This window comes from Amblyomma mixtum, chromosome 7, assembly GCF_055824585.1.
Source record: "Amblyomma mixtum isolate Tamu chromosome 7, ASM5582458v1, whole genome shotgun sequence".
Taxonomy (NCBI): domain Eukaryota; kingdom Metazoa; phylum Arthropoda; class Arachnida; order Ixodida; family Ixodidae; genus Amblyomma; species Amblyomma mixtum.
In genome coordinates, this window is record NC_143018.1 from 113,037,820 (window position 1) to 113,055,194 (window position 17,375).

The 17,375-nt window shown below is 45.5% G+C and overlaps 1 protein-coding gene across 1 annotated transcript in view; it reads right to left on the minus strand.

Annotated features, from left to right (window-relative positions):
• The window catches only part of LOC149337243 (glucose dehydrogenase [FAD, quinone]-like), a 36,283-nt gene that overhangs the window by 17,852 nt on the left and 1,056 nt on the right, over nt 1-17,375 (minus strand). The window contains exons 2-4 of the mRNA XM_089553404.1: nt 14,373-14,569; nt 9,719-9,911; nt 4,422-4,556 (exon numbers count right to left, since the gene is read on the minus strand). Of these exons, the coding sequence (XP_089409530.1) occupies nt 4,422-4,556; nt 9,719-9,911; nt 14,373-14,569 (525 nt within the window). The remainder of the gene's footprint in view (nt 1-4,421; nt 4,557-9,718; nt 9,912-14,372; nt 14,570-17,375) is intronic.

The following is a 17,375-nucleotide window of genomic DNA, read 5'->3' on the forward strand; positions in this document are numbered from 1 at the left end:
GCCACCTCTTAGGACTTACAAGAAGTGTTTGAATTTTGTGCTGCCTTCTTACGGAGATAAGCAGAACTTATGTCTAGCTTTAGCGCGGCGGCACAGACTGCGGCAACACCCCTTTTGTAGTTTTGGTTTCGTCGCGTGATCGCAACGGAGTCGCGCGAAATTTGAGTTTTCTTTTTGTCAGCACTATCTTGCAGGGGCTGCCGAAGTTGATTTCTATCTTTATGGGTGCTGCTCTTAGCTTGCTTATCACCGTTGCTATTCTATTCTATTGAACATTTTCCAGTTGTGAGTGATGCTGTCACCAAAGTACTGTTCCTAATTTTTTTTTACTATTTATTCTCGATTATATATACATTTTGTAGATTCAAGATCCGCAATAAAGTAATTTGACCACCTGGGAAAGTTTTCTTCAAAATAATTCGACCCTCAAAGGGTTAAGACTTCAAGAAGAACAAATGATATGTGGCAGAGTAATATGGTTTCGTGGATGCACTACACCACAGCCTCTGCAGCCTTGCTGGCTGTGCATGAGACTGAGTATGGAGCTGTGCCTCTACTTTCTCGCACGCCGATGTGGTGCCAAATTTGATTGAAAATAACAAAGATGAAAGACTGACAATTCAAGTGCAGAGGTCCCGTATAGCTGCATACCACTGTTTGCTTCAAAACATTTGGAACAAGACAGTATTACATGGCCAGCACAGCAAGCACAAAATGCTGTTCATCCAATAAATGCTGGCGCTGCTGCTTTCCACAAAGCACCAGATATATGAAAAAAAGAAAGGAAAAGCTTAGGACCTGTCTGGGCACGAATGGAGACTGCAGCACACCTTTTTTTTCTGCTTCCTCCACAAAAATGTCGCCTACAAGTACATGCAGTCAAAATTTTGCAGTGGCAAGCTATGTTGACAATCAGCTCCCTTCACCGAAAGACCAATGCTCTCAAAACTTTGTTTACACAGCATAAGGAAAAAACCAAAAGGGGATACTTAAGCCTTAAAGGTGCACTGAAGAGGAATCTGAACTTGTCTTTTTGCCGCGGGAACTCAATCTACACGTTCCGAGCTTTCTTAGAAACTGCGACTTACTGCCCTGTGTGGCCGATTTCCCCAATTAAATCGAATTAACGTCCGGCTCCCGCCTTTTTTTTTTAAATTCTGCCTCGTACGGTGGGCGGAGTCGACCAACGCGTGGAGCGCCTTTCACCGAGTCCCGCGGTGGCTTGCCGCTCTGCCATCGGCGCAGTAATACGTAGTAGTCCGTAGTAGCAAATAGCCCGCGCGTATTTTTATTTCTGCGGGCTTATTTTGCGGCTATATTATCTGGGAATGAAACTATTTATTCATGGAAACCTAAAAAACAAACTAAAGCGAAAGCAAAGCCTCCACGGAGCTAGCTGAAAGACACTCCAAGCGTTGGTCGACTCCGCCCACCGTACGAGGCAGAATTAAAAAAAAAAAAAGCCGGGAGCCGGACGTTAATTCGTTTTAATTGGGGAAATCGGCCACACAGGGCAATAAGTCACTGTTTCTTAGAATGCTAGGAACGTGAGGATCGAGTTCCCGCGGCAAACAGACATGTTCAGAATCCTCTTCAGTGCACCTTTAAGGATATGACGTGATAGCCTTAATGGGTTAATGCCCATGTATGCAGAATTGGTCATTCTTCACTCAACATTCGTAGATCCCTGAGAGTCCTCATACCACCCCTGGAGCAGTGGTGCAATAGTTAAGCGATGCGCTACTGCCCTGCTATGGCGTGTGCAGCCGCTGGTGGGGCTTTTGTGACCCACGTTTGCTCTTCCCGAGCAACCCCTCACGAAAAATCATTAACTGCCGCTTGCCACGGTTGCCAGTTTGCTTCCAATCCGGTGGGCAGGCTGTGATGATGCCATAAGGTCACATGATCTAGGAGACCCACCTGCACCCTACTTTTGTTCTCTAGGGGCCTTTCATGGATTTTTCGCTTATGGGCAACGATGCTGACGGCGGATTTTCTGCAGCATTAACTCTTTGCTATCGCAGTAAAAGCAAGAAGTGGAGAGCAGGCGGGACAGGAGCTGCTCTTTCGAGTTGTTTCCAATATGAACAGGCTAATGGAATCATGCACTTAGCAGCTGCTCCTCTGCATGGGCAACGCATTCATGGTGAATGCATTCGGGGTTCAGTGTACTTTCAAGTACCTACCTGCAAGTAGAACATTAAGTTGGGCGAGTTGGTATAGGTTCATGGTTGAAAAACAGCGCACAAAAGACTAGACACAAGAGTAAAGGCGACGACAGGACAAGCGCTGATTTTACTCACAACTAAGGCTTTATTGCGAAAACCTGGGTATATAAGGAAGGCATAATCATGAAAACAAAATTGAACAAACAAAACTATGACAATGATAAAACTAGCGTGCGCCCGAAGCCCAAAATCTGCCAAGAAACGTGATCTCGTTATCACTTAAAGCAACCGAAGGTTTGCTTTAAGTGATTGTCATAGTTTTGTTTGTTCAATTTTGTTTTCATGATTATGCCTTCCTTATATACCCAGGTTTTCGCAATAAAGCCTTAGTTGTGAGTAAAATCAGCGCTTGTCCTGTCGTTGCCTTTACTCTTGTGTCTAGTCTTTTGTGCGCTGTTTTTCAACCATCTACCTGCAAGGTTTCAAGGTCTAATCTGACCTCCAGCTACAAAAAAAAAATCGATATAATCAGTGCCTCCAAAGCGCCAAAACAGCTATTTTAGATCGAAATGTCACAAGACTTCATGCCCAATGCTTCCCACAACCACATCCCCCAATAGTCACTATCTTCGTCTTGTTCAAAAGCTCACACTCTTTCCTACGTCCTGGTATTACATACTCACTATTGTGAAATCCTTTTTCAACATCTGCAACGACCTCTGAATGGATGGAGCACGTGCTTCAAATGCAATCTTCCCCACTTTTTTTTTGCCAACATAACTTGCCTTATGGAGGTTACTGTAGTTTTTATGGAGCAATCTCAATTAATGTTATACTGTTGAGCTGAGAAAGAACTAAACTATGGAGCTATGCTTTTTTTTTATGGCTCAGCTGAACATATGTACTTACGAACCGTAATGTCACGTAATTACATTTCACAATTCTGGCGCTTCGACATAACTGAACAATTTTATATGATTACAATACACTAAATAGAATAATACACAAAACAATACACAGAATAGAATAGCTCCCCATATATATGGCAGGCTATTAACTAGAGCTCCATTTCAATTTGAATCAAAAAATAAAAAGGGAAATGGCCTTAACAGTCCATAAGAAATAACCTAATAAAGCGTCAGTTATGGGAATTAATTGCGATACACTGAAAGTAAGTATATTTTTGAAAACAGGAAAAAGTACCAATACACACCTAATTTCATCATGATATCCCTAATAATAAAAGCCCCGCCACGGTGGATCACATGGTCACGGCACTCGGCTGCTGACCCGAAAGACACGGGTTCGATCCCGGCCGCGGCGGTCACATTTTGATGGAGGCGAAATTCAAGAGGCCCGTGTACTGTGCGATGTCAGTGCATGCTGAAGAACCCCAGGTGGTCGAAATTTCTGGAGCCCTTCACTATGGTGTCTCTCATAGCCTATGGGTGCGTTCCAATACTCCCAAGTAGACGTCTACTTAGACGTCTTGCCGGACAGCGGCCATTTTGAGACTCGTTCCATTTTTCACGAAGCTGTCCAAGAAGACTGCTTCGCCGAAGTCCACATCGATGCAGGCTAACTTCCTGTCTAAAGATGGCGGAGCAGTTGGTGCTGTCAGAGCTGAGTGAGTCGTGCTCTTGGCGGGCACTGGAGCCCGGAGACGCACCATCTTTCAAGTGTCAGTCATTCCGTTAAGTTGATTTTTATAGAAACTGGCGGCAAATAAAGCCGTCTTTGTGGACCTACGATTATATTTGTGAATCGAGCGAGAGGAAATCGTGCGGGTGAGGTTGTCTGCTATGCAGGTGAGATCGTATGCTGAAGCGGTAGTGATGAACGCACCATTATTGCAGAAAAAAAAATAAAATAAGAACTAGTAAACTACTAACAGCGCGTTTTTAACTTGTTTTATTAAGAATTTTTAAGAACATAGGAGTGCAACTATTCCCAAATGTTAGTTCAGTTTATATGCTGCAAGGCGGCGCGTGAAGTAGACACGTTCCAATATGTAGACATGTAGACGGCTTCCTAGACGTCACACTAGACGTCTTGTCGGACGTCTAGAGAATTGGAACGCACCCTATGTCACCTTGGTACGTTTAACTCCATAAACCAAACCAAACCTAATAATAAAAATTTTCATGTATAGATCAGTGTACTTCCCTCAAGTGACAAGCACAAAGGTAGTGAAGCTGCCAAGCTGCGTCTGTCTGGGAGGTGTGTGGAGGCAAGCAGAGAAAGCGCCCTCACCATACATCGAGTCCCCATTGATGTCAACGTCTGCGGGGTACCCCATCTGGTGGCCGGCCTTCACAAAGGCCTCCGCCACGGGGGTGTGGTAGGGGGCCCGCATCACCGACAGGGCGCCCTGGGTCCCGTGGTGGCCTGCAGGAAGAAAGCGTCAGCGGCTGCCCACAGTCAAGTGGGGACACCACGTGGAAAGCGTGCAGGATACGTTGTTGAGCGAGCTGGTTCATGGCGAAGGGAAGGTAAGTGCGCAAAAAGGACGATCATGAGAGAGAAGAAGAGTTGAAGTTTGTGCTCGTCCCGTCCTGTCTCTTCTCTCATGATCGTCCTATTTGCACACTTACCTTCCCTTCGCTATGTGGGAAATGTGCAGGCAAAAGACGGCACTAGAAGATGCCTGTGCCTTGCACTGGACAAAATCCAGCTGGCATTCATATAAGAAGCATTCCTGGTGAAAAAAGTTCAAGGACTTCTTAGAGAATTTAAGGGGGGACATGGGTCTTAGAACATTTTTTTTATTTACAGACCAAATGCAATGAAACTGCACAGACTTATTCAGTTTTTTCTGCTGATTTCAAATATGCAATTTGTTTAGTTCTAGACCAATTAGTTCCTGCGATATTAATATATATCATGCCATTGTCTGCTCAAACAATTGGAAAAAAAATGGGCCACCAGAAATTTAATTTTAATGTGTGGGTAGATACTACAATGTGTGAGGAATGCAACGCTGGAAGCAGTTTTCAGTTTTTTGTCCATGTCGTCAAATAGGCTTAATAGTTAGTTTTCAAGTGAGTTAACCAGACATACAGTGCCAGAAAACACATGACACACATGAAACTAACTTTGAGCCCATTTGTCCACAAGGACAAAAACCTGAAAACTGTTTCCAACGTTGCATTCCTCACACATTGTAGTATCTACCCACATATTAAAATTAAATTTCTGGTGGCCCATTTTTTTTCTATTGTTTGAGCAAACAATGACATGATATATATTAATATCTCAGGAACTAATTGGCCTAGAAATAAACAAATTGCATATTTGAAATCAGCAGAAAAAACTGAATAAGTCTGTGCAGTTTCATTGCATTTCGTCTGTAAATAAAAAACATGATCTAAGACCCATGTCCCCCCTTAAAAGGCGCACTAAAGACGATATTTAAGGAAGGCTGAAGGAAAACTTATTTGGATTAGATTATGAGGGTTTAACATCTAGCTAATAATGTATAACTAGGAGCAATCATTTTTGTATTACTAATTAGTTTGCTGCACTGTACATTTTTTTCTGAAATTTTTGTAACCACTCCCCTCTATAATGCCTCTGGCCCTGAGGGTACACGAAATAAATAAATAAATCCCAAAGTGACTCCGGCTGTGAGGGACGCCGCAGTGGAGGGCTCCGAAAATTTCGACCACCTGTGGTTTTTTAACGTGCACTGACATCACACAGTACACGAATTTCGCCTCCATCGAAATTCGGCCGCTGCGGATGGGATCGAACCCACGTCTTTCGGGTCAGCAGCCGAGCGCAGTAACCACTGAGCCACCATGACAGCCATGGAAAACTTATTCAATGGCAGGGCATATGCAGTGAACTGAGCTTAGATAAAAATCTTTCTAACAAGCTGTACCCACTTCCCTTCTTCCATTTTGGTAGACACTACTGCTCGCGACCAAAGTGTCCAGTCATTCCTCGTATCTCCTTCCAAGGCAGGCTCAAACTGAACGAAAAAAAGTTATTTTAGTTTTCTAATATATCTCTAATGTTAAAACTACTTTACTGGGAAATATGAGAGGATGTTTTTTTTTTATTTGTAGTTTTTTCATCAATGGAAGATTAATAAAAGCAGAAGAAAAAAACAGCCACATGACACCAATGGGATCGGAACCCACGACTTCCGAATTTTGCGTCTGGTGCTCTACCAACTGAGATACGGCGATGGCTGGCAGATCTTCGGCTTTCGGGGGTATTTTTCGTGCAGTGTAACCTCTCTTGAGAGTGTTCACCAGCGCCATCCTCGCCCATAGCGGCGGACATAGTACACCCTGTATTACCATGAGTGCCATGTAGAAACGCGATCGAACGGTGAGGGCGGAGGCTGTGCAAGAACCCTCTTTTGTAACCTATGGCATCAAGGCTGCCAGATTCGAGGCCCTCTTCGCACTATTTAGCAGACAAGGGAATGGACAGAGGTGCTCGATATGGCATGGCTTTTGCAGCTAAGATGCTGGTAGCGCCAACACGCACCCCCTAGATGGACAACCACCCTATTGTGCGGGGAGGCTGCAGAGAAATCAGTGGAAGAAATGCAAGGTGTGGGGAGGGGGGCAGTTGCATGCAAACAATGTTTTACGTGACTAATTTTCATAGTTAGTTAGTTATATTGATTTTAATGGCGCAAAAGCAACTGAGGCTATGATGCGCCAAACACAAGGTTAGAGTTTTTGTTAAAGGCGAAGCTTTTTAAGAATCCTTAGAGTTTGTTTAAAACGTTGGCTTCCTTGAGAAACCTAAAAATACATGAAATGTCAACCAGTGCTCGATCACCTAAAAGTAACATGGGGTGTAATGGGATGCTTTCCTTGTAAAATGTTGTAAAATATTTCTTAGTTCTTCTAGTTTTATACATGAAATTAAAATGTGGTTCACTGTGAGTTCAGCACCACACATTTCACAGAGAGGTTTGTTTTGTTTGGTTAGCAGACAGCTGTGCGTGAGGTGGGTGTGTCCAATGCGAAGCCGACATAAAATAACTTCGGTAAAACGTTCTTGATGCCTACATGATTGCCATTCCCCTAAAATTGGCTTCACAGAATGTAGTTTGTTGTTTACATGCTCTTGCCATGCAGCCTGCCACTTATTTTTGAGTTTACTGTATATAAACCTTAAAAGAATCCCTGTGCGGTATGCTCACTTGTTTTATTTGACCATTCCGGGCTTGTGCAGCGCATACATCTGCTTTCTCATAAAATTTTCATAAAATAGTCGAGAAAGCACTTTCAAGCATGATGCACGACCGCTTTCTCCCCCTTGCACATCGCCACAGCCTCAATGGCAGAGCGCTTGTTCCTCCAGTGGGCACAGATGGCGCTACTGGTACCACTGCTGTGAATGCTTGCTCCTCTGATCTGCCGTCACCACAGAAGATGGAGATTTTCAATTAATTCTGATCGAATCAGGCAAATACCCCACCAAAAGAAAGTTTAAAACAAGACTGACCGCCAAATGACACCTTTTTACGAAACCGGACCCCGCACAAGCAAGCGGTTAGGCAGAGAGCATTTTTTCTATTTTCTGTGATCGACGCAACCAACTGATGCTCCTTTTTATGCCTAGAAGTGGCAGATTGTCCCTCTAAACAAAAACAAAGCAAATTTATTCCATGAATTTTGTTGCATGTGAGATGAGAGGAAGCGAAAACCCGGTGCCCCATTTATGGCCAGTGAACGTACTGAAAACGGCAGTACAACAAATCCAGTCTGAAGCGAGGAGCCTTGCTTGAAAGGAAACCACCATTTTGGAAACTATATTTTAGCGTACACAAGAGCCAAGCACACTAAACTATGGAAATAACATATGTAATGTAAACGTGAACGTTAAGGCTCTATTTGAAATAGCGCTTGGCTCACATGCACTTTAGAGGCATGCCATCTCATATGCCCATTTTATACTGGCACCACATTTCGCAGAATCTGTCATCAAATACGATTACTGTGATCCTTTCAGGCTAAACTCTGATAAGAGCGGTTCTGTCAGGAATCAATGCTTGACTAGTAAACTCTGAGATGAACGTGCACAGTGTACGTCTGGCATCACAAGGCACATTTATCGCACCATAAAAAAAATATACAAACAGCCTAACTATAATGTTCCATTCTTTCACATTCTGCACCAACAATACTCACCAGATGCTAAGAAGCGGCGAGCTTGATAAATATACTGTGCATGATTACATGCATTTCTAAGGTCCACACCTGCAGCTGCTTCTCCCAGCTGATGCACCACAACAGTTTAACCTGTCTGCTTGCACCTGCCTGTTAGCATATCAGGAGTCAACTGCCTGCAAACACTGCAGATGATCAGTGCCTCAGCTTGCTCTTGAATGGGTTGGGAGCCAGCAGAGCAAGCTGGCATAGGCATCGGTGTGTCTCCGCTAACATGGACACCATTAGACAGAGACACCGTTAGACAGAGACACCGTTAGACAGAGACACCGTTAGACAGAGACACCGTTAGACAGAGACACCGTTAGACAGAGACACCGTTAGACAGAGACACCGTTAGACAGAGACACCGTTAGACAGAGACACCGTTAGACAGAGACACCGTTAGACAGAGACACCGTTAGACACAGACACCGTTAGACACAGACACCGTTACACTCAGACAATAGGGGAGCAATTACTCATTGGCATCCACCCAGGCGCAGCCATACGGCTGCAAAGGAAAGCTATACGGCTTTCTCAGAAACTTCGTAGTGTGAGGACTACCATATTATAACTTCTCCGATGCCCCTTCGAGTGCACGTGTGCGCGCCAGCCCCGCGCGCACCTTGGACTTGCTTTCTCACGCTACGCGTCGACGGCATGCCACGCCCCGCGCGCACCTTGGACTTGCTCTCTCTCGCTACGCGTCGACGGCATGCCGCGCCCCGCGCGCACCTCGGACTTGCTTTCTCTCTCTACGCGTCGACGGCATGCTGCGCGCCAGCGCCTCACATTTAGTTCACTCGAGAGTAGTACGCGCATATCCCGAGGGAGGCCGCTGGCTTGCTGGCGCAGTTAGGCAGTCGGTTGAGTGCCACCGGGCTCGCCGGACGCCTATGGCTGTTCTCAAATAAACAGTTATACTTTTGCACCTGTGTCTTAGTGTGCCCGGACACCCCTCCGCCTCACAGTAGTTAAAGAAAAATTCGTCCTGATCCGGGGTCAGGACGAATCAGGAATCAGGACCCCGGATCAGGACGAATTTTTCTTTAACTACGAAGTTTCTGAGAAAGCTGTATAGCTTTCCTTTGCAGCCGTATGGCTGCGCCTGGGTGGATGCCAATGAGTAATTACTCCCCTATTGCAAATTTACTCCACCTTGGGGGATTCCCCTAAACATTTGACCTACACTCAGACACCGTTACACTTAGACACCGTTACACTTAGACACCAAAGACTTAGACACCACAGACTTAGACACCACAGACTTAGACACCACAGACTTAGACACCACAGACTTAGACACCACAGACTTAGACACCACAGACTTAGACACCGCAGACTTAGACACCATCATTCTTGAAGACCCACCGTTGGCAGCTATGTCCGGGTCCCGGTTGTGCTCGGAACGAAGGAAGTAGGGGCGCACTTGTTGCCAGCCCCAGCCCTCGCAGCCCAGCTCGTCCTGCCAGCGGTCGTAGTCGCGGGGGCTGCCTCGCACGTACAGCATGTAGTTGAGCACGCTCGATCCACCCAGCACTTTGCCGCGGGGCCACTTGCTGCGCTGCGTTTAAACCAGAATGTTTTTTTTTTATTGCACTTATGAATACACAGCTCTTGCTTTCAAACGTATGCATTTCTTGTGACGACCAGTCTCACTCTTTGTACATGCATTTCTCAGGTTGCCACTAACCACAAGAAAGTATAGCACCCTGTGCAGAGGGGACAAAGCCAGTCTTAAGTTCAACAAAGGTAGGTTTTGGGCCAGTTGCTTTGACATACCTGTAGGGAAAAACTGCAACTTCAGAACAGGACGAAGATGAGAACTGCACAGGACGGGTGGTAGCTGTCCAGAATTAATTGCTGACCGTCCTGTGCAGTTCTAGTCTTCGTCCCGTTTTGAAGTCACGGTTTTTCCCTACAACCAGTCTTAAGTGTACAGTGTTCTGCAACTTTACTGTAGTAGCTTTGAAAAATTCTCCCGCCTCATTCGGAGGCCTGTTTTCAGTGACACCGTGCACAAAGCTTGCGTATTGAGATAAATTTCATCTCATACCAAGTTTGATGATGGTACATGCGCGGTTTGGCTGCACATGATGCAAAACCGGAATTGTCAGCGACGAGACCGAGGGAGCAAAAGCCGCCAATGCAGAGTTGTCGCTCAAGGGAACTGGTAGTGCTATCTGTTGTCTGCAGAGGAAAGTGTGCGACACAAAAGGTGCCAATGCGAGAGTTGCTAGGTGGATCCTCTGATGGCACCACCACCGCCCTTTGCAGAAACCCAACGGCGGGCAGCTTTCGGTTCTTCGACCATGGTGTATATGATTAAGGGTTTGCATCACGCGCGGCCGAACTGGGTAAGTATTGTTGTCAAACTTGGCACGACAGAAAAGTTACCTCAATACCTAAGCTTTGTGCATGGCCACATCGCAAACGAGCCTCTGCTTGCGGCGGGAGGATTTTTCAAAGCTGATATAATAAATCTGCAGAACAGTGCAATAAAGTGCTGCTGACAGGCCAGCTGCAAAGCAATTATGACCCCAACACCTGCAGTGGTGGCAGGTAAGCACAAGCCTAATTTAGGTTGGTTGGTTTATGGGGTTTAACGTCCCAAAGCGACTGAGGCTGTGAGGGACGCCGTAGTGGAGGGCTCCGGAAATTTCGACCACCTGGGATTCTTTAACGTGCAGTGACATCGCACAGTACACGGGCCTCTAGAATTTCACCTCGAAAGAAATGCGTCCGCCGTGGCCGGGATCGAACCCGCGTCTTTCGGGTCAGCAGCCGAGCACCATAACCACTGAGCCACCGCGGCGGCTTATTTAGAGATGCTGAAGACAGTTTTGCGCATCGCCTATTTTCTGCCTGCCTCATGCTAATTCTTTTTAAGTTTGTTTAGATCAATTCACTTCAATGGCACTATTTCAGTCAAAATCCGCCTTTCACCAGTGCTTCCCACACTGCCATACAAACCGTGACAAGTTGCAGCGTAAATCCTGATGGGCAAGTTTCTTTAAGTGACATTCACTGTGATGGACACCACCTGCTTAGTCTGACATGGTAGCACTGGGTTAGCCAACGACACTCTTATGGCATGCTCAAGCCGGCAAGAGATATTAAGTTGCCTGAAAGGGGTTCACCAGGGTTTTATTTATTTTCGACTTTTATTCCCCAAAGAAAAATTCTCAGTGCTTCTGACTCCTACACTTCCTACAACAGCTCAAGGAAGAACATCTATTCAGGCTGCACCTGAGCCAAAATCCAGCATCCAAAGTGAGCTTCACAATCTGCTACTTTCGGCAGCAGTCTTCACTGTGCAAGCGAACCCTTGCACTGCGTTTGCAAGCACAATGCAAACAACCACACCCAGAGAGCAAGCGGGAAGATTCAGCATGACTATGCATGTTCTCACGCTCCTCCAATGTTAACATCATCCCCATCAACGAGGAAGCGGAAGACTTGAGAAGGAGGAGGAAGACTTGAAAAATAGTGGCACAGGTTCAATGTTGTTACTGCACACCGTATAACTGAGCAGCCGAAAGGAAACAAGGACGTCAAAGAAACTTACAGACGAGGACGATGCTGTATGTTTCTTCAATGTCCTTGTTTCCTTTCTGCTGCTCAATTATGCCTTATTAATGTTTTATTATTAATCCACCTGATTAACGTTATTGCACCGTGCGCTCATAGAAGCAACCGGAAGTGGTATAACCTGAGAATGCACAGTGCTGTGCTGAGTTGGTGCATACACTGGTGACACAGAGCAATATGTTGAGGGTAGAGGTGTAAAATGTCTGGAAATTTTGAATGAATTGGAAAGAAATGAAAGAAGGAAAATTTTTTCCAGAAATGTTAGAGAAATTGAGAAGATGCTCAGAACACGAACATGTAGGTAACTGATATCCAGATACGCTCCAAGTTTTACAGCACAAATACTTTTTCATGGATTCTTGTTCACATCTACAGTCGAACCTTGTTATAATGAAACGGTCTATAATGAAATACTAGTGGATAAAAAGGAGTGATGATTCCCCCTGGAAGCTCTGTCAACGTGGGCTATAACGAAGCTATGGCTATAACGAAGTAATTACCGGGCCCCTTCAGCTTCGTTATAATGAGGTTCAACAGTACATGCCGTGAAAGAGGCTGAGTTAGCGTCCCAAAAACTGCCACTGGCTGGTCTGCAGTATCAATGGTGGATAATTTTGTCTGCACTCACAGCCATGGTGAACCAAAGAAGGCACACGCAGAACAACACTAAAGGGCATGAGAAGCGGCCACCAGAGTGTCATCAGTTCATTTGCGACATGACGGTGTTTCAAGGATGCCGCCTGGTTACAGTCACTCCAGAAGCCAATTTAATGAAGTTGTGAGATAGGGGAAAATGCTGTCAAAAACTGGCTGCACCAAGGAAAAGAAGAAAGCGAACAGACAAGCCAATCACTGTACCTTAATTTTAGAAGCCTTCGAGTTGCTGTCATTTAACTTGCTCGACTCGAGGCAGTTGACTATGACACGGTGATGAGGCATTAAGTGAAAAAGAATCGTAAAATGAATGTAAAGATTATCTCAAGTGGCATCAGCATATGTTGCAGTATAGGAGAGTATCGTGACATAATCGCACTTTGTTTCGTTGTCATCGTCACACTTGACACTCTGAGGTTATGACTTTTTTTTTTCATGAGAAATAAAAAGTGCAGTAATGCATTGCCAAGACAAAAAAAACTGCAAGCCCCCCCTCTTTTTATTGAGAACGCAAAATTTTAGGCTGAGATATGTGGTAGTGAGGAGGCACCTGTTGATTAAAGAACCCAGTTTTAAAATTTTTCATGCATGAAGTACAAAACCATGCAACATTTGTTATTTAACCGTTCCTTGCCAACTGAAAGGTAAGCATGATGCAATGACTCAACCCATCAATTACCTCAGAACTGAAAATACCGAATTAAGCGTACTTTCCACTTTTTTTTGACACAGCCATCCATCACAGTTTGAATGGTTTGGTTTATGGTGGTTTAACGTCCCAAAGCGACTCAGGCTATGGGGACGCCGTAGTGAGGGGCTCCGGAAATTTCAACCACCTGGGGTTCTTTAACGTGCACTGACATCGCACAGCACACGGGCCTCTAGAATTTCGCCTACATCAAAACTCAGCCACCGCGGCTGCGATTGAACCCGCGTCTTTCGGGCCAGCAGCTGAGCGCCGTAACCACTCAGCCACCTAGGCGGGGTCCAGTTTGAACGTTCACTGGATAATTGCTCAGTGCCTCATTTACAGGCCCTATGGAACTTTTCTGGTTTTGTTTCCTGTTTTTCATGCCTCCGCAAACACCAGAAAAAAACTTTTTTCCTAACTTTTTTTTCTGAGCCCTCATCACTACTCAGGGGGTAAGCAGGAAGAAAGATAAAGCAGGACATGCCCTACTTCCAAGACTTACTTAGGGATATTGTACATCTATGCAGTAATCATCATCATCATCAACCTGACTCCGCCCACTGCAGGGCAAAGGCCTCTCCCATGTCTCTCCAATAAACCCTGTCCTTGGCCAGCTGCGGCCACCGTATCCCCGCAAACTTGTTAATCTCGTCCGCCCACCTAACTTTCTGCCACCCCCTGCTACGCTTGCCTTCTCTTGGAATGCACTTCATTACCCTCAAGGACCAGCGGTTATCTTGCCCTCGCATCACATGCCCTGCCCAAGCCCACTTCTTCCTCTTGATTTCGACTGGGATGTCATTAATCCATGTTTGTTCCCTCACCCACTCCGCCCTCTTCCGATCTCTTAACGTTACACCTATCACTTCTCTTTCCATAGCTCGCTGTGTTGTCCTTAAGTCAAGCTGAACCCTCTTTGTTAGCCCTTACGTTTCTGCCCCATAAGTGATCGCCGGTAAGATACAACTGCCGTATACTTTTCTCTTGAGGGTTATTGGTAAACTGCCAATCAAGGAAGTGCAACTGCTCCTACGCTTCCCCTCAGCACTGCCACGAGGCTGCACAGAGGAAGGAAGTGAACACACTCACCCGCTCGTGCAGTCCGAAGCAGGCCGCCTCCTGTGGTCGGGTGGTGTAGCTCCAGTCCAGGGCCGTCCCTTGCACCGTGGCGGCCACCAGGGGGATGTCGGCCAGCTCCCCTTCCCAGCCACCAGCCTCCAGCAGCAGCACCGACGCATCCACACTCAGCCGGTTTGCCAGCACACAGCCCGCCGACCCAGCACCCACTGCAAGGCAACACCACCAACACAGACATAACTGAACAATGCACACAGCACTGTCGTGTGTGTACAGTACGGTCCATTGTTAAAGGGAACATGCGATCGCGTGCCCTCCACGCTTCATGAAGCCCTGCCACGTAGATGCGGCGAGAATATGCGGCATCAGGTGCATGCGCGGAATGACCAACCGTTATGCTTACTGCGCTTGCCTTTTGTGCTGACAATTCCCACAAGTTCTTGGCGACAGCACTCCGCGAAGCGCGGAGGCCACGCGATCGCATGTTCCCTTTAACAAAGGACCGTACTGTACACCTCGGTCAAAAGTTTACGGGAAGCAATGCAGCCTGAAAAAGATGCATGCAGTCTCTGAGCATGCAATCTGCACAGTAAGCAGTAAGCAAGTAGCTCATTTTTCCCTCATTCAATAGCCTTATGGAATTCCTTACCCGAAAACATAGCCGAATGCCAATAGAAATCAATTCCGTAATAAGCTAAAACTTCAGCCATCCTGAATAGACTGCCCCCTTTATATTCTTTTGTTCGTTTAGTTGCATTTCTGCACCTTAGTGTAATTTTTGTTTGTCTTGCGCTTGCTTGTTTGCTGTTATTTCACTTAGATGTATTTCTGCATTTTTTACTCTATTTTTTTTCTTTTTGCTTTTCTTTGTTGTATTTTATATCTTTCTCTTCAACTTTTTTCCACGTTCAAGAAATATACATCATGTTAATTTGCCTCCCCCTTATGTAATGCCCTCGGGCCCTAAAAGAGAAAATAAATTAAATGAAATGAAAAAGCACAGTACAGTGCTCAAGAAGTGTGACCTGGATGCAAGGAAATTACACTTTCTTGTCAAACTTCCATTCTGCACACTGATGCCTGTGGGTCTGCGTAACTAAAGAAAAGAAATCCAGCAACAAAACCAGAAAACTGGAGAGAAGAAAGGATTAAGAGAGCAGCCCAACCTACAGCTTATTTCTTCCAGGTTGTTCATATCAGCCTCAAGCCAAGGATGCCACAGAACCACACAGTATGTCGAGCTAGCAAAAAACACTGCTGGCCACAAGTGTCGTGTATTGAACAAAAACTTGGAGGACACATCATTACTATTAGCTGCGACAATGTGACAGCATAAGAACCTTGTTGACAGCTGCCTTGCACACACACAGAGGTGGAGAGAGGGTTTCCCTCTCCACTTTCCCACCTGCCAACTGAAGCAGGTGGCTCTTGCCATCTGAAAAGGTGCCATTTGTCACCTTGCAGGTGGCAAAGTGTGACACCGGTGGTGGATGCGGGGACATGGGGCTCTTAAGCTATCTCTTAAAATGGGCTGCAGCCGTTTCAGTACCTGTGCCGTATATTCTGCCTTGTACATCAGCAAGACTACAAAAACAAAAACTATGTCTGGAAGACGGACACCCAACACAGTGCCCTGGCTGAACACTGAACATTTTGATAAATGTAGTCTTTAAGCAAGTCAGCGTGATGGGCGTGGAGCTCAATTCATTTAGGAAGCTTTATCTGAAATGGTGGCACCATAATCTGCAGCTGTGCAAGTTCATGCACTACCTGGCAGTTAGGTGTCACAAGCTGGAGAGATGATCTGTATAAAGTCTGTTGCATGATTCCCTCAGGTCCCTACCCAGTGAGCACAGGAACTCCCTTTTATGTCCTGTGGACATCCTAAACATCCATAGGTTGTCCATGGTGTTTTAATGTTCATTGTGTAATTAATTAACCGTGTCCTGTGCTAGCTTCCTAAACTAATCCGTCCACCTGAATCTCCGCTGCCTCCTGCTGTATGCCTACTCTGGGATACCATTTTGTTACCCAGAGGGGCTACTGGTTATCTTGCCTTCGCTTTACCAGGCCTACCAGCACCCGATTCCTCTTCTTAGCTTGAGCTAGAATATTCAGCTCAACTCAACTCTATAAACCAATTCACTTCCTATTAAAGCCCCTTCCTATCTCTTAACAGCGCCCTCTACCATTTTCCTTTCCATAGCTCGCTGCAGGGTCAGCAATTTCATTTCAAGCTTTTTCTTTAGGCACCACATTTCTTCCCCATAAATAGTACTGGCAAGACACAGCTCTTATAAAATTTCCTCCTGAAGGATGCAAGTAAGCTGCTAATCATGACCAAGAGTACCTGCAAAATGCTCACCAACCCGTTCTTATCCTCCTGGATGTTGCACTTTCATATCGAGCTAGATCCATGCTTACTGCTTGCCCTAGACATTACTATTGCAAGCTGCTGTTCCCTGTACCTATTTACCAGCAGAGTTAAAGGAGAAGACAGATTTTGCTTGTGTGTTTTCTTCGTAATTATGTGTCAGACATTAGTATACATGGATCACCCTATTGTATTACCCTACGGCCGGTAAATAATATATAGCTGAATTTCTTCTGTGGAGCTGTTAACAATAAAATGGTGGCTAAGGTGTGTTACAGCGTGCAAGGAGTGAGAAAACTGCAATACAACCACAGGTACGCTGTGTTAATTCACGATAACGCCAGCCTGATTCAAAAGCCGGACTGACAACAAACATTGTATCAATAATTATATTGCAGTTGTTCACGTCTCATGTGACCTATACTGACCTTTGATGTCACAGCCATTCAGTTGTTGAAATAAACCAAAACAGCATGAGAAGAAATTAAATGATGAATTAGTTAGTGGTTGTAGGCAAGTACCATGTTATGATTGTGTATTCTAGCGTGTTTGCTTCATAACAGAAAAGATGGTTTGGCTCAGTCACCCCAAGGTGACTGAGGCTATGAGGGACCCCGTAGTGGAGGGCTCCGGAAAATTTC